This window comes from Tyto alba, unplaced genomic scaffold (assembly GCF_018691265.1).
Source record: "Tyto alba isolate M040663 unplaced genomic scaffold, T.alba_DEE_v4.0 Super-Scaffold_18, whole genome shotgun sequence".
NCBI lineage: Eukaryota > Metazoa > Chordata > Aves > Strigiformes > Tytonidae > Tyto > Tyto alba.
This window is the reverse complement of record NW_024881280.1, coordinates 5,689,791-5,708,068: the sequence shown is the minus strand read 5'-3', so window position 1 is coordinate 5,708,068 and position 18,278 is coordinate 5,689,791. Positions and strand designations below refer to the sequence as shown.

The window sequence follows — 18,278 nt, the reverse complement described above, 5'->3', positions numbered from 1 at the left end:
TTCTGTGCATAATTATAGCATTGTGTGTAGCTTCGGGTACCTTAATATCAAAATATTCCTACATTAGTTTATATTTTCTCCAGATTAAATATTAGTATCTAGAAGACTGAGAATCTTACTCTGCCAATTGTACCTTTTTATTTCGATCATAATTGTCATGTAGCTGGAGATGTTTCCCCACTTTGCTTCCCAAATCCATCCACTTTCCTTTGAACCATTTCACTGATGGTTTCTTCAGCAGGCTCTCACCTGCCACTTTGGCAGTGAATGTGATGTTTCCACCTTGTAAGGAAAGTAGGTTAAAATAAGATTAGGAATAGTGTTTAATTTATCAGTTCTATCACTGCTGTTATCCTGTACATGGAGAGCTAAATAGTCAAGCAACAGGTACAGTTTGCAAAGATCACTTGGCTCGCATTTTGTACTCACCAACAGTAACTTCTCCATCCTGGGGTCGTGTCACAAAGAGGCCAATAGGGTCCAGAGGCTCTTCTGGTTGAGTCCCAGCAGGTGCAACTGAAAGAAACATCCAGATCACCAGTTAGAATTTTCTGCACCAGCTTCTGTTACAGTCTGTATAGTGAATTTGTGAAGTCATTTCAAAATATCTCAGTATCTTTCTTCTGTCTCTGAGATTCCTTATTCTTTATTTCCCATCACTCATCACTAGTGGTCTGTTTTCAGCTACTGTCTCTACCTCACTGACTCTAGGGATTCCCTGTTCCTGTTCTTCCCTTCTGTTAATGAGCCAGGCTTAATCACAGTGTTAATTCTTTATTACCTTCTGTGTTTTGGCTGCTTTCTACTGGTGGAGCAGGTGACTCTGAGGCAGCTGGGGCTGGAGCAGCTTCAGCAGGAGTGACTGTCTCACTCTTTTCTGGAAATGAACATAAACCGAGATTAGAGAAAGCCATATTTCTACTTCCTTTCTGAGGAAATTTTGCAAAAGAACAGCTTTTAATATATGTTACAAAATGCAGAGAAATTAGCTGTGGTTTTCTAGAACTTAGAGGATGTGCTGTAAGGAAAAGGGGTCTACTGAAGCTGGATGATGAGGTTTGCTCTTTTGCTGAGCTTGGAAAGAACTGATGCCTGGGTTTTAAAATTCTGTAGTCTTGATGTGTAGAAACTTGTCAGCTGAAGAATAACACTATTATTTGATGTTAACTTCAGTGGTCTAAATAGAAAAGGTAATGAAAAACTATGTAATTATTGTTTTTGTAAACAGTTTGCTTACTTGTGAGATTTTGTTTAACTGCTGTTGGAATGTAATGTTCCAAATACTATTGCCGTGTGCAGCTTGGGAAAAGCTCTAGACACTGCTAGAAATCAGTATGAAAGAAGTATTTTAAAAATCTGTCTATCATTTCTTCCCCTGGCTCATGAAGGTTTATGGCCTCTCAGTTAAACCATGACCTCAGAAACAAATTCAGGCAAATGCATTTGGCACAATGGAGAAGATAGAAATGTATGAAAAAGGAGTAGGAGTGAGCAACTGGGGCAGATGGAGGGAGGTAGAATTTCTTGAAACAGATCAGTTGCAGAAGGATTTATTTTTTTTCCATAGGTAGTGGAGCCACTTCCAAAGGGCCTTGCCTACCTCTCATACAAGTCCCACATGTGGTTTCCCAGCTATTTGCAATGTCTTTTCCACCAGAGATTTCTGGCCCTGTTGTGCCATGTGATGACTAATTTGAGTGGCTCCTCTGTCACAAAGGGAGGTGGTTGTGTCTGGGCAGGTTAGGGTTCCATGTTTTTGATAATGAAGAGCTGAAATGGTTATTGTTTGTGAAAATAATAATGGGTAATCCAGTTACTCTTTAACAATCAAATCTTAGTAAGGTTTGAAAAACAAGACAGTATCTGTGAATGTAGGAACATGAGTCAACCCCACTCTCAGAAAATATGTCTTTTATCCTAAACTGTATTTGTGTCTTGAAAGAAAACAGTGTGTACCAAAATAATTGGTATTATTTTGATACTTAAGTATCAAATTCTACCACTTTTATTATTAGAAGGTATCCCACTGGATCTTGTCCAAATAAATTTCAAGTAAATTTTTACTGGAAATAACTAAACCTTATTCTAACTAATGTAGTGTAGATACTCCCATGTCTTGGATGTGTAGCTATTTAGAAAAGGCTTATTTTGAAGCATCAATATATAATGTATCCAGGAAAATTATCTCTCCTTTGGCCCTGACGTCTCCATCACCAGTGTGTGCTTGTCATAGTTGTATTGCTTTTAGGTAATGACTACACTTCCAAATTCACTAACTCTGTTATTTGTAGTCTGTCTGCCTGTATTAGGCTCTACCTGCAACTGATCTGAAAGACAATGAGGAAGATAAAACTAGTATAATATGTAACTGTTTGCTTTCAGGTAGTCAGCAGGATCATACTTTTATATGCTCTGATAGCTGCTAAATTGTCCTAATCCATACTAGGATTTCCCCTTCCTTGTAACCTGTCATGCACTGTCTTTTCATCTGGAACAGGATGTCTTGTCTCCTGTTAAATATTCACCAGTATCTTTTCAGCTGAGCAGAGGCTCTCACTACCATAATGTTGCTAGAATAAACAGTGATAGCAAAGGAGAGGTGGTGATATAAACAGTCTGAGTTGAAGGCTTTTCACCAAAATAAAAAGGGAAAATTAAAATACCAGAAGTGGTAAATAGGGACCATTTTGGACTGGAAAAGGGGGATTGACAAGGTCAAAATATTTAAAAAAATCAGTGATTTCATCTATCCTCGGCATCTTCAGACATTTTTAACGAGAAAATTTCAGAGAATTTGGCTCTATAGTTTTTCCCAGGAAAAACCTGGGCAAGTTTCTCAATTTCTCATCTAACTGATCCTTTTATGCATGCAAAGGTAGTAACAATAGGTGATACAGAAATAATACAAAGGTTACTCTTTGTATTCAAGTCCTTCCTGAAATATGTATTTTTATTAGCAGATGATTTTGGGACAGTTTTGGGGATTGTATGACCTCCTAAAAATATTACAGCATAACTTCTAAATTTGTTGTTGATTGTTACAATTTTGTATTTAAATAAAACAATAAGTTAAAAATAAAATACCAGGCCTAAGATGCAAGCATCTTAATTCCGATCAGGTTAGGTTAGACTAGCTTTGCCTTTGTTTTCAACAGTTAAGTTGAAAAGCCTCACAGAGAATTCTGAAGATGTACATTGAGATTTCCTCTTTGGTATCCAGTGTGGACTTCTGACATCTGGAAATGGGTGCCTTAGCCACAGGAAATGTATTCCTCACCTTAATATTAATGAGTAGCTTGAAATAACTGTGCAAAACAGATACATTGCTGCTAGAGAAATTTTACAGTGTTAAGTTAGGCTAATTTCCATGGAGCTCATTCATGAAGTTTGCATGTGTGACTGGAAATACTGATGAAATTAGAATTACTTAGGAAATGCTGTACCTGGTTCCTTGACCTTGAGTTCAAATTTGACCTTGGAACTTCCAGCTATCACAGCATATGTCACATCATCTTCTTTTCCTACATTATTGATTGTCAGTGAATGCTTGTTTCCTTCTGCCTTGATGACATATTTCTCACTTTCAGTAATTTCTGTGCCAGCTCGCTGCCACTTCACCTTGATGCCGGCTTTTTCTGTCTCTGCTTCGAACACAGCTGTGCTTCTGGCTGTCACCTCTGTTGTCTTTGGTTTCTTGGTAAATGCAGAAACTAAAAAGAGAGAGAGGGCTCACTAAAATCTGTTTTGCAATTGTGGCATATCTGGTGTAGTCAGCTGTTGCAGCCACAACAGCTGTCTCCTTTCTCTCCCATCTGCCCATTCAAGATATAAATTACAACACTTTCCACAAAGAAGTTGTGGAATTGTCTTTGTGTTTATCGAGTTCTGTCTCTGACTGAGATGTCTTATCTTCTCCATATTGTCATGAAATAAAATGGAATGGGTAGCAAACTCATCTCACTGTCCATCTTCCTCTTTCTTTTCCCCATAATGAGCTCTGATTTTTCATAAGGGATTGTTTTGATCTGTTGCAAGATGATATGATATGTATTCTTACATACCAAGCTCTCTATGTTAATTTGCCATGAAGTTTATTTAGAAATATTAATTCTGTCCTAACAGTTGCTTAATACAGTTGTTAAACAGGATCAGGATATGTTCCTCCCACAAAATTGCAGTTTGTGCAGTAACCTGTGTCCTAATATATGACAGTGAATGAATGGTTCATCTTTAGTCCTTTGGTTTTCACTGATCAAGACTTTAGTGGAAAAGGATGCACATTCCTATGATGGCCCTTGTAATTTTATCCCAGTTAAAACAATATAAACTGTTGTTTGCATTCAAATGTTTTGTTCAGCATTAAAAATTAAAGTCCTTGCCTACGTAGGACTCTACACCAACTAGTTTTCTAATTAATTACAAGGAGGTTCAAAATATTTCCTCTCTGTGTCAAGAAGTACTTATAATGTTTATAATAAGAATTAATAAAATTATTAATATATGGGATGAACATGCATAAACAAAATGATGTTTAGTTCATATGTAATCAAAGTAGCACAACAGATAGGAATTTGGAAAGCCAGCAACATATTGTGATTTTGGTCCATGAGTCTCCTAATCTTTCTCAAGATAAGATTTTAACAAGGTAACTTATTTTACTAATTTATTTACCATGATTTATTTATCTAGATTTCTTCAACTTCATTTTGAATCGAGATTTTAATTTTATGCTCATGTTTTAGTTTCAATGAAACCTGTTATCTTTTTGCTAATTGCCATGAACTATGTTCATGTAAAAAATTAGCAGTAATTAACATTCTGATTCATACACTGAATGTTTTCTGTGCATCATTGTGTCACCTTTTTATTGACTTACCCTGCATAACAATGCTTTTATAAAATATTAGTAATTTCATCATTTGGAATTATGTGTCACCTCTGTGGCAAATTGTCTATGGCTCTCCTACTTGGGAAGCAATAAGAACTCTTCCAAACACGACAAAAATGGTTATAATTAGCTTTAAATTTTTGATTCTGCTGTATAAAAATGAAGGCAACATGGCATAGAAATGTTTTAAAAGAAATAGTTTATACTCATGTTCAAACAGGTAATTTAGCATAAATGCTATATTACTAATAATACCATCTGTTCATTGCGCAAAATCTCCATTCCTCTAGCATGTCCTCAGACTGCAAAAATTAATTGACCTCAGTGAAGTTACATCTGCAAAGATTTCACCTGATGGCCTTTGGGCTTCAGTCATAATACAGGTAATGTTTCTTGCTTTGTTTTGCAAAGGATTCAAAGCTGCTTAAATGTCAAGTAAACTATCAACTACAAATACTTTTAGAATTTAGTATGTATTGTATTTTGCCTATCTTTGTTGCCTAAAAAAACTAATTTTTTTTTTCTTTTTTCCTCACATTTCGTATATTTGATGAAAAAACAGTTTTGGTTTGCACTGAGCCTATGGTAGCCTTGACTAAGCTGCTGTTGTATTCTTCTACATGATTTTCTTCTGTGTTATATATAAGTGTGTGAAATTTTCTCTGGGAGCAGAATGTCTCCTGCACGCTTTTATTTGAGGGTTTTTTTCTAACCTCAGACCTGAAAGTGGTGTAATTTTTGTTAAACAGAATACAGTACTGTGTAGAACATAGAGCTCCATACTGTAGCATAAACTCTAATGCCTGTTATCAGTTGCACATCTTTTGATATAGTATTGCACTTCAGTAAACCAAAAAGCAGGGTATAGCTTGATGCAGTGCATCATGAATAATTGTAGAAGAGTTGTTACAGACAGCAGGTTTGAAGTGCAGAATTGAAAAGACATGTAAAGGTGTTCAGGCTACTGTATAGAGGGGAGCCAGGTCAGTTCTGGAACCCACTCCTGAAATACCTTCTATCCTGCTCCTCTCCCTGTGACATTAGAGATAAAACAGCCAAGAGGCATGGCTTTGTCTGTGAGTGCTATCATCATCACTCTTCTATTTAAGTGCAAAAGAATCTATAAATATATTAATTACTTAACAGCGATGTGGCCTGTAAAGGTTCCAGCCTACGGATGGCAGGGTTTCAAGACATGCATACTTGGAAATAACTCTGATCTGCTGCACACCCTACAAAGTGATTAGGTTTCTTACATTTACTTTAGATGACTCAACAAAAACAGATTGTTGGCCAGAACTACATGCACAGTGAGAAATTTCCACCACCACATAATATTTCTGACTTTTGGGAAATCTAAATACATATGTAGAAGTTTACAAGTAAGTCTCCTTGTCTCTTTTTTTTTTTTTTTTTTCCCCTCCCTCTCCTTTCCTGCCAAAAGACTCATTTCAGTTCCAACTTAAAATGATTGTGAATACTTCCACTAAAGCATAAAATTGGGAAAGCCCAGAATCTCCCATGAGAATAAAGGCCTGCAAGAACAGTTGTTGAAAACTCACTTTTTCACAGGTAAAGGAGACTCTAGGGGACATTTTCCCTGCACTTGAGATTCAGTCAGTGGGTGACAGTTCCTAGAGTAACATCTCTCTCTATCCATCTGTATTCCTCTTCATCTTTTACTGTTCATATTTGCAAAGGAAAAGTAGCAATGTATGGCTGGAGGTTTTACAGGAAACTAGCTGCAGAAGAGAGATTGCTGAACAAGTATGTGAAGAGAATGCCATATTTTTTCCTTCTGGGGGAAAAATGGGCTGCTTAACAGAAGAAAGTGAGAGATTCCTGGTCTCCTTCATTGTGGCTGCTACTTTAAGTAACATAGAAATCCAAGTTCACCAGTAGATTTTTTTTCTCATGCAGTTATACCAGTCTAATCTAGCTATTTCCTCATTAGGAATCTTCCTAAATACCACCTTTCAAAACTTCTTTGCCTGCCCCGAGAGCCTCACTTTTGCCTGCTTTTATCAGAAGCACATTCCCTATTTGGCAGTCTCTCACACTTTGACATTTGGCTTCTACCCACATACACCCCTCTGAGTTCCATATATCCATCCCATACTCAAAACAGTCTTGGGTACGACCACCACCCTCAGGCTGTGGAAAACCCAATGACTGTGACACCTCTCATGTGATGTTGTGGAAAGTCCTACACTCTTGTGCCTGTCAGGCACTGGCAGATCTCAGGCGCTATCACATGTTTATCCAGACTCCAGTCAAACACACACTTAGGAGCCATCGGGCTGGGGCACCTGATGATCAAGTAGCCCATGTCCTCTGCTGCCCACTTTGTTAACTCTCTGCTTCCAAGTAAATTCTAACCCCCCTTGCACAAAGGGAGAGAAAGGTGACATTAGTACTAACATACCATGGCAATTCTGAAGAAAGGGCAGAGATGCACGTGAGTTACCAGTGCTGCTCCTGACAAGGATTATTGAAGAGAAGGAGAGCAGTAGGAACTCTGTATGTGTGTTTGTTTTGTGGGGATGGAATTGGAAATGCTATGGAGAGAGAAGAGGGATGTGGAGCTAGTGAAGGAATATGAGGTTGGAGCCACTTGGTACTAACCCATTTTTCAGCACTTCTCCCAATCCCAGACCTTCTTAATCACTTCTAGCTTCCATAATGCAAAGAACTTCATAGAACTTCTGAGTAACGTAAACCAGCATATTTCTATCCCAGGCAGAAGAGGAAGCAGGCTCTGTGTGGTCTGCAATAGTCTTGCAGAAAACTTTTTGGTGGCTAATGCTGCTGCTACCAGAACTTTTATGCAGCATCCATCCTTTAAAAGTCTTGTAACACCTGAGGATGTACACATCAGCCATGCAGTTTTGCATCTTACATGAGTTACAGCTTCATTAGTTAGCAATAAAAAACTCTGTTTAGAGGTCCACAATCAGATTGCATTTTGATAATAATTTATTAATAAGTCTTTCAATCAGGAGGCTGGAGAAATATAAAATACATTTGGTTTTGGCCAAATTAAACTAGAATGAAATAATTTAAGTTCCAAAACCAATTTCTTTCAGTTTTCACCTAAATAAAATATTAAAACTAGTGTTCTGCCTTCCTCCTGCTGCCATTTATCAAATCTTCATGCTAGCACCTTCATGCTTTTTCCCTTACTTTCTGATCTGCTTTGAAGCAATCATCTAACATTCACCATCAACCTAATTTGCTATCCTGATTCCAAACTTCTTCATGCTCTCCTGTGCAAAAACCTAGAAAATGGCTAAGCTACTACCCAGGTCACTATCTGTTGTACTAATCATTATTTCCTTTGCTCTTCTGTTGGACTATCTATCTGTTTACTGGGCTTCTATTTTGTAAGTGTTTTGAGAAGGAGACTGCTTTTCTATTGTCTTTGTACAGCATCAGATTCTTAGTAAGTAGCTACTAAGTACTGTTGTATCCCTAATAAGAATAAAAATTAGTATTAGAAGCTAGACGAGAAATTCCAATTTGATTATTGTAATAAAAAATTGAAATGAGACGTATATTAAAATAACATTTAAATAACAGGAATAATTTCAGTTCCTAGCCCCATTCTCTAAATAATTTGGCTTGTTAAGAATCACAAGCATTGGGTGAAAACCTTTTCCTAAAATCACTGAATTTCAAAGTATGTGTAAAGTAGGTGAAATGAAAGTGAGGAAGATTGACCACAAGAGTGATTTTAACTAGCTAGAGTGCTAGAGGAGAACCATTCTCTTGTTGTTTTTTGATTTGTTTTGGCTTTGGGTTTTTTTTTTTTTTTTGGTGTTTTTTTTTTGTTTGTTTGTTTTGCTTTTAAATTTCATCCTGCTTTTTAGAGTGGTGGTTCTGACTTTAGCAGTTTTTATTTCAGAAAGGCAGAAATACCATTTGAAAGCCTTATCTAACACACGTTCTCCTTAAGTGCTTATCTCCCTCTCCTGCATGTACATATCACAAATAATGAATGCTGAAGAACTAGTTATAAATGTTTCAGGAGAATCTAATATATCTGGTTGAATGCACATGCTACAAGCTCCATCAGAAATCTGTAAGGAGTGTAATTAGAAAAAATAAGCACAGGTTTTCTCCCACAAAGCTGAGTTATCTTACTGCACATTCTGTGTATTTGGTATTAAAATATGTGTCTGGCAAATGTATTTAATTAATATTACAAAAGTAGTATTAGCTTTTGGAATTCCTTACTTTGTTAAGTCTTCATGTTGAAAATTTACCTTTGCTTTAGTACTGACACTTGGCATCTAGCTTTCCTTTTACACCATTTGCTCTTCCATTGAGTTAAAAGGCAAGCTGTGGATTAAGCAGACTTCAGTAACAGAGCTTGTAAATTCCTTGCTGAGGAGCTATATAAAGATGCTGCACATTCCTCAGCCAGGACCTAAGTGGCTTCTTACAATTACAAGCTTAATCATTCCGTGATCCAAAAGCTATTGAACTACTCAATCTTATCATTCCTTGCCTACTTCAGCAGCTGAGATTGTAAATTCCTGTAACATGAGCAACAGGCGAGGAATAGTTTCACTAAGCAGAATCACCTCTTTCTCTATGCATGCATCATACTTTCTGTAAAATGGGGATAATAACGTTCAGCTTGTTTTGAATCTTAATTTACAAAAGAGGAAAATATATTTATATGCATTATTATTATTTATTTTTGAGTTACTGTAGTGGACAGAAGTTCATTATCATGGAGCAGTACTTTACTGTGCTAGGTGCTTGCAAATGTAAAATTATGAGCTTGTATTCAGATTAAAATTCTACAATCTGCTCTTCATTATGTGACACTGATTATTATTATTAATGCAAAAAGCCTCTGTGTACTTACAAGCCAGGTCATTTATAAACTCTTGATAAAATTTCATAATCTGAACTGCAAAATCTAGACTCCTCAATCTATAAAATACGAGAATAAAAATTGACTGATTTTCAGAGAAGTCATACCAGACTTCTCCTTTTCCAGATATAGTAATGCACACGTTTCCCATTAAGTCCCACTTATCTACTAAATTTGGTGTTTAAAAGATCAGCTGTTTCCTCTTACTGTCACAAAATATTGTTAGGGAAATGGTTAGGGTTTTTTTAACCTTTCTGAATTTTTACAACAAAGAAAAGCAATCAAAACTTTTTAAAAAGCGAGCCTTTAAACAGAGATTAACTATGAAATATTTACATCAAAGGGAGAAGAACATAAGGTTTCTGCAACAGAACCCTGCAAAAAGGGATGCTTTTTAATGTTTGGTTGTTTGCTCTGACATTAAGTTGCTACAGGTCTTCTAAATCCTGTTGCTCTTGGGGAGGGTATAGATTTTCTAGAAAGCTGTGACAGTGCTTTTGGTGTTCTGTAAATAAATAGGGAAGCACCTTACCCTGAAGTATTTTAGTTAGTTTAAAGTAAAAGAATGTCTGTTGCAAAATCTACTTCGCTGTTTTAGGTTTTGTGGTTTGTTGTTTTTGTTTTATTTTGTTTTAACATGTTAAAAGGTTTGATAAACCAGCAGATATAGGCAGAATATCTCTGATCATTCTCTCTCATGAAGCATTTTCCTTTACCTATACACTAGATGCCCAAATTTCAGTAATATAGACCAGAGATCTCTTAGGGTTCTTCAGTATTCTAACTATATGGTATGTGAAAAGCAGAAATCATGATTTGTCCAAGTATGAATTGCTAGATGATTATTCAGCACCCCTGAGATTATGTTCAACATTATCCCATCTTGAAATGGCTTGAACTATATAAACAACACGAAATAGAAAACCAAAGGGATTAATGTCTCTTGAGAGAATGACAATATCCCCTCTAGGAGTTATGGGGCATGTGACTGATTCTGTCTTGGTCAGAGTGGGTAATAAGAGCTTTTCCTCCCCCTGCTGTAATAATCACAGTGTTTGGGCTGGTTTGTTCATAAGAACTGTGTAGGACTAGTGATGTTAGACACCTGTTAGATTTCTCTGGAGAAATAAAATAGAATATAATTTCTCTTCACCATTCAGTAGCAAAAGTGGGAATCTTCAGAAACAGAAGTTGCCTCTCATCCACAAAGACTGAAAATGTTATTTTAAAGGCAATTAAGCCATTAGAAATCAAAAATCACAATGCCTAAGTGATCATACTGACAACTTTTGCCTACTCTGTCATATTTGTTTTTGCCAACATCATCAATTACAAGCATTAGACGTTTCAATAAATCGCAAAAATCATGTGACTTTAAAAATAGAATATGATTATGAATGTCTTATTTTTGGGGCAATTGCTGAACCTTTACAGCTTGTATTTTCAAGGATTTCTCTTCAATTACAAGGTTTGGTATATACTTCTTTTATATAAATGATTCTATGTCCACCTTATTTCAGAAAATGCAGCTTTAAGAACACCAGATGACATTATAGTTGTGATAAACTTGAAGGATTGGTGACACCACTGTTGCTTTATAGTAATCAGATAGAAGGAACATAAAGAATCTTTGGAATTATTCATGCTTTAGTGCTTTGCAGTTCTTAATGGGAGATACGGGCTGGATTTGTGCTCTGCCTCTGGCAGTGAGTGATTCCAAGTACTTTGGCCAAAATGGAAGTTCTTCTTCACAAGTTCTTCTGTTGTTGTGGTGACCACAGGGGATTTTCCCATTGACCAGCCTAACAGGAGACTGATGCCTGTTCAGCCCTTTGCAAAGCAGAAAGGCCCACATTAATAAATATCAACAGCTATTACTGACTAACTCTGTAAACTGCACATTATTAAAAACCCATGCACCTTGTGCTGTACATTCAAGTAGCAGTGATTCTGGGTATGCACTGGCATCAGAGAAATGAGAGCTCTGAAAGTGAAGAATCCCAGATTTAGTACCATTTTCTCCAGCCCTGTGTATTGGATACGTGCATACTTTTCAAACAACTGTAACTTCAGCTTTTGACAACTTTTGTTCCAAACTTAATTGTGGACACAAAGTGCTCCTGAGGCATCTTCCTCTACCCACACACAGGTGTCCTGAAGCTAAACTCTCCTTACCTCTGCTTCCCAGGCTCTCATCCTCCTTCTCAGACAGATTCATTGCACCGTACACCCCACCCTAAGCCTCCCCTCTTTCTTATGTGGGCAGCTGCAAAGTGATTCCTTATTTCTCAATTTTAAATTAGAACTTTCCTAAATCCAAAATCTTTTCCTGATGTTTTTCTAGTGGGGCAGGACTTGCATTGGGCTCTGTGACCTTGGTTTGCTCATAAAGGTGAGCTGTCTTCTGGTTCAAGGGGAAAGGAAGGAGGAGTGTGAGTGAAAAGAAATACACATATGTTCTTTACAGTACAGTGTCATCTTTTTTCCTAGGGCTCTAATATCACTAGCTGGAAGAATTAGAAAGAATAAGCTCTGAACCAGGTGCCATTTGCTTTAATTTTCACAGAGATTTCACTAACAAAAAATACCATCAAAGTTTGCTGATAACACTTCCTCAAAATTATCAGGGGAAGGAAAAAAAAAAAAACCAAAACACCAAAACAAAAGCAGGAGAGGTTTATATTGACTAATTGCTCCAGAGAGAGACTACAAGCTTTTTTCAGAGTCCTAAAGGTGACTGGGAAGGGAAGCGAGAAAATAAAAGAATCTGAGAATTAAATGCATTTTACCTCTATTCTTTCCTCATCCAAAGTCTCTTGAGAAAATTCTGTGGCTGAGGGTTGCCAAACTAGTTACTGATTTCCTTGCAAGATCACTCAACATCTCTTACACTTATAACTTCATAAAATATCGTCGCTTTTTCCTCTCTATTTTTTTTTCCATCCAGGCATCTCATTTCTCTAGTGCAAAAAAGCTACTCATATTTTTCCGTCAAGCTGTTCTTAGGTTTTGTCTGTCAGCTATGATCCTTACCTGTTTTCTTTACAGGCTCTGGCATCTTCACCTTGTTTCTGATGAAGCTCCCAGTTGTATCTAGAAATCAGGGTCTGAGCTAAACAGGAATGAGACTGCAGGGCTTTTGAGACCCCCTAAAGAAACACTTGGTGGAAGCCCCCATCCTGCTCCTCCCCCTTGATCCCCCACTGTTGTCAACTATGGCACCTTATCAACAGCAGGACACACTTGACAGGCTACATCAGCCAGGATAAATATAGCTAAGTTCCAGGAGGCAGAGAGCTCAAACCACTCAAGACTGGCTACCACTGATCTGTTGGTAAAACCAGAGCACAACCTGATGTTGCACATGCGTACACTACGTTTGGCAGCTTCACGTATATATTGCATTAAGAATTCCTACACTGTCATGTTTATAGCACATTCAGCAAACTAGAGTGGATAGTTACACCCCCTGTATGCTGGTTCTCTACTTTCTCTGAGCGTGCATCTGTTTGCATTCTTGCTCCCTATTTCAGTCTCTGTTATTGTTCTAATTGGCTCAGAACTGAACAGCCCCTCAGAGAGCTTTTTTCTTGTTTCTTTTTTTTAATCTTCTACTGAAGACTGCCTTTGTAGAACTAAATGTGAACCTTCAGGAAAGAACTTTCTTATTCAGGACATTTATACTTTGCTGACATTTGCAGTCACATCTAGAAAGCATGACACTACTTAAATAGTTTAAGTGCTCCCTCACCATCCACCCACATGATCCACAGCATATATTTCTTAAAAACTAGCAAGTCTTTTTTTTTGTTTCTATTTTAAAAATTAAAAAAACCTTCCATTTCCATTTTTTTCTATTTTTTCAATTTTTTTAACCACTTAAAAAATAGTTCCAAGGTTCTATTTGATATGTTTAGAAATGTTAATTTTGCTTAAAAGGTCTGGGGGAAATCTCACTAGCAAATTACTCTGGTACTTCCATTTCATGCTCCAGTCATTGCTTCTTATTTATTCATACATTTAGCATATGACAAAAGAGTAACTGTGGACAATCGTCCCTGTATTGACTTGGTGGTATATTCATTTCCTGTCACTTTTGTCTGTCTTATTTTGAGTTTTGACCTTTATCAGAGAAACACTGTAGGCCAAGCATTTAGCACATTATAGCTACCACCGGTATTGAAAAAAAGAATTTAAAAAACCCCTGTGGTTTTCTGGTTATCCAGTTTTACTAGTCTGTAAAAACTTCAATGTAAAGGTTTTCTGCTTTTGGCAGGAAGCTCACAATAGACGAATGTACATGCAGCCCACTGTACTTTGTGTCTGTCTTCACATGTGATTCTCTGGGTAGACTGATAGGACAAACGTGAGCATGCAAGAATGACTGCTGCTACCTCTTTTGATTTTGGGCCAAATTCTTCCTCCCGTTCCCCTGAATGAATTTTTTACATATGAGTGAGGAAGATGGGCAGGCAGGATGTGACCTATGTACATTTTCCATTGCCCCTGTTTCTAGTGGAGGACAAGCTAGCATAATATGTTTTGACCTACTATCCTGTGCTTGAGACATTTCACCAGGAGTCAGGAAATCATGGCTATTTGATTTGGCTTGATCTCTTTAAAAGAGCTTCGGCCCCAAAGTATGAAAAATCTGTCACTTGACTAGTGAAGATCATTATTCCTTTCTTAAATATTTTTCCCTCCTGGAGAGCAGCCATTAGCTACCTATTCTCTCTAGAGCTGATCCCCAGCACACTGCTGGAACGGCATCCCGGTCCCTACTGGGAAAAGAGTTGTCTTCCTGTAACCTTAGACAATAGAGGCCACAGGAGACAGAGATACCACAGACTGATATGGAGAAAGAAAAAAAAAAAAATCTATGCAAATTATGCAGAGGTGGACTGTGATCAGAGCCATGCTTCTCAACTTAATTGCCTCTCTAGTATTTGTCCTTGAAATAATGTTTGCAAAGAAAGTTAGCTGACTAGAAGTCACTTCTGCAGTAATCAAGACATGAACTTCTTGTAATTGCCATCAGCATGTACTAATCCTCCTCAGGAATCATTTTTGCCTAGAGAATTTAGTTTTGCTACATCCTTTCTCCCTCACCTATTAGCAAATTACTTTTACTGAAAACCTATATGCTATGTTCTAAGGTTCTTGATTTGATGAAATGCATAGTATGCTGACATGCTATGTCAGATTTGGATTCAAAAGATTGTTCAGTGCTGAAGGTTTTTTCACAGTTAGCACCACAGGCCTTTATTACCATTAACTAAAATAGTGTAAGTGGAAATAAACTCATTTGTATGGGTTTAAAGGAAATACATGGTTATATACAAACTCTTTAAAATGCAGGCATATAGTATTTATCATGTACTCCAAGCCTGTATTTGTTCTCAGTGAGTGTCCAGTAGGAGGTGCTTCAAAGCAAGAACTGAGAACCTTGGAATAAATAGATATGGGATAATGCATATCTAACACAGAACTCATTCTGAATGCTAATAGATATTGGCATAAGCAGATCTTAAATATTTCTTCTAAGTTCTTTGAACTCTCAAAATTATTGATTCACCTAAATACTCGTTTCTCTCTAAAATGACATTAGCTCCTTGGACTCAATACTTTCCAATAGTGGGGATTCCACTGTTGAAATACGTGTTGTAAAAATAAGAATTCTGTTACTGATTCTGAATTTTCCGACTTTTAATTTGTACAACCCCTTGTTCTGGGAGAATAGAAATTGCCATTTGGTATCTGAATGTTGGTTATTTTCTATACTTTTGTCACAGCACCTCCAACTTTTTAGGACAAAAAATACAGCTGTGTAAATCTACATTAAAACATTTTTAAATCTGACATTGCATGCAGAAGCATTTTCCTTTATTTGCCACTTTCTTATTGTCAGGTATTTGTTTGTAAAATTGTCAGGCATGTGTCTGGCAACGAAGTGTCAATAAGAGGTCACTTCTATCACTTGGATGGCAATGGCAGGGTCCTGCTTCCTCCAGGGCAAATGGGGAGTTCATCCTGCATCGCATGGTTTGCAGAGTAATTGTGTTCATAGGTTTCTCTGGAAATTTATGGAATGATCTCAACTGTGTTGCCATTCAAAGGAGGTATAGTCGTTGCATTCTAAGGGTATGTTGTTTGAAGATAATATCCCAGTAACAGTCTATGAGCCATTATTTCCTATGGAATTTGAAATAAGTTTATGCTAATCTAAAGAATCTAATATGCTAGTGTAATAGGTTGCTAAAAATACATAATAAGATGAAGAAGCATTTGCACTGTGTATTAGAAGGGAAAGCTAGACAATATACTCTGCATTTCTTTATTAATGTAGGGAGTACAGCATGCAGGAGTTCATCCCAGTGCCACTTGCTGGGATCATGTAAATACGTTAATACGTTAGATCTGTTTTGCACTCTCTCCTGCTTATTTATCACAGATAACTAGAAACTATTTTAGTCTTGAAGAGATACGGACTTTTATGAGTGCCTGGGAACATTTTTCCCAATGCCTTTCATGTTTCCCAAATTTTATATATGTTTTCTTTCTTTGTTTAAATAAAGATTCCTTATTTAATGTGGTTGTAGCATTTTCTTTTTAATTAATAGATTTTCCACCTATGAAAACACCTGATATCTGATTTGCTTTGGTTCTCTTTTCTCAGGATTTCATTTTATCCATCCCATGTCTTTCTCACTGTAGACTTGATTCTTTCTGTAAACATTTAGTGGTATAGTTTTAATTCAGCAAGCTACTGAAGGACATGAATAACCTTAAGTGTGGATTTAATTCTGACTACTGTGCTCAAAATCAGGCATATTTAATTCAAGTACTGTGATGAGTCAGTCCCTTAGCTGGTTATTCTCCATAGACACTTTCCAGGATTAAGAATCAAGTTTAATCTGGAGAGGGTATGAGTTTCTTCTTCCCCACAGCAAAACAGAGCCATGAAAATGATTTAATCTGATGCAGGGAAATGATCCTATTCCAGTTATAGCTTTGCAGCTTTTGTGATTTTAAATGTTATTTCAAACAGTGTCTGCATGTTCAAGGCAGAGCAAAATGAACATTTTCTTTGCTATTACACTACTGGTTACCAGGTGGCAGCATTGTTGTAATAGTAAACTTTTTTCTAGCATTTTCTACATTTTATTTATTTATTTATTTGTTTGTTTAGCCACTGTTAATAACAAAACTGGTATGCAAGTGAAACATGTGATAGCGATGGCTACGCTGGCCCAAAATATATGTGTAGTGGATTGTGATAACTCCTTACTGGTGCACTGCAATTTTGTAGAAAGTGTGTGAAGTTTCATCCTACATTCGAATGAAACTGATGTGGAAGCATAGTAAAGCAACACGTATTATTACATCTCTGGGGCTTTGCTAAAGAAGTGAATGGAGGGGGGAAGGGTGTCCTTCCTTGTCAGAGGAATTATCTTGCAAGTCTGAAATTATTGTTCTGTGCCTCAGACAGTGTCTTTCATCACGTAGTTCAAAGTCAGGTTCAAAAATGACAGTAATAGGTGGCTTGCAGTGATAGACCATGTGATGTATCTTCCTGATTTTGGATAGATGCAGCGTGGATTGTGCAAAGAAACCCAAGGATTTATTATTTATAGACAAAGTTAGGAGAACCTCCTTCTAATAAGACTATCCAGCTTCTTATTAAAAGGCTATGTTTTTAGATGATTACGACTTTGCCCAAATGTAGCTATCCAGGTGGAAAATCTACATATTACTTTTTTACTTTGGGCTTTTTTTTGCTTTTCGTTTCTGTCATGCCATTTGATTTCTTGTCTCTGTTTATTTGTCTCTCTGCTTCTTAGTTTTGTTTTGTGAAAATATCACCTCCTCCATGATTCAGTAGTTTCTGACGACAAGGTAATATAATTAACTCTCAGTTCCAGGGGCTGCAGATTTGCTGGTGTGAATATGGTGTGAATTACTGTGGGCTAGCTGAGCTGGCTCAGTGCAGAGCCCAGCTCCAGCACAAGTCATTCACTGAAGTTCTGCACCCCATGAAACCAGGCAAACTGTTTCCTTCCTGCTTTTGAAACACAGAGCTCTAGGGTGTACGGTGCAAAGGCACTTGGCCTCACTGGCAAAGCTTGAGCATACAAGGGCTTATGAGACCTGGGTAATGCTGATCCTGCTTATTTGAGCTTCCTTCTGCACAACCATTTTGTATTGCCTGCACTTTTCACCCCGTATTTGAGATCTTTCTGGATATTTGACAGTTAACTTGCTTTCATTTCAGAGATGGCCTTTTAACTGGCTTCATGTTAACCAACCTGAGTTGTTCCATATTCTAGACTCTAGAAAAAACACAGTCTACATATGCACAGTGGGAACTTTCTAGATCTAGATATTTTATCCTCTGAAGAAGTTTTGACGGTGTCAGTTGGGTCCAGTGTAGGGGTCAGCAGAATTTTCTCTGTGTTTATCTCTGGGCTACTGCGGGACTTGGGCTGAATCCACACACTTGAACTA

General features: G+C 37.2%; 1 protein-coding gene across 1 annotated transcript in view; it reads right to left on the bottom strand.

The window, feature by feature from the left end:
• MYBPC3 (myosin binding protein C3) overlaps positions 1-12,959 on the bottom strand; it is a 62,585-nt gene extending 49,626 nt beyond the window's left edge. The window contains exons 1-5 of the mRNA XM_042790885.1: positions 12,807-12,959; positions 3,444-3,710; positions 782-877; positions 430-516; positions 134-282 (exon numbers count right to left, since the gene is read on the bottom strand). Coding sequence (XP_042646819.1) covers positions 134-282; positions 430-516; positions 782-877; positions 3,444-3,710; positions 12,807-12,831 — 624 coding nt within the window. The 5' untranslated portion in view covers positions 12,832-12,959. The remainder of the gene's footprint in view (positions 1-133; positions 283-429; positions 517-781; positions 878-3,443; positions 3,711-12,806) is intronic.
• Positions 12,960-18,278: the final 5,319 nt, after the last annotated feature.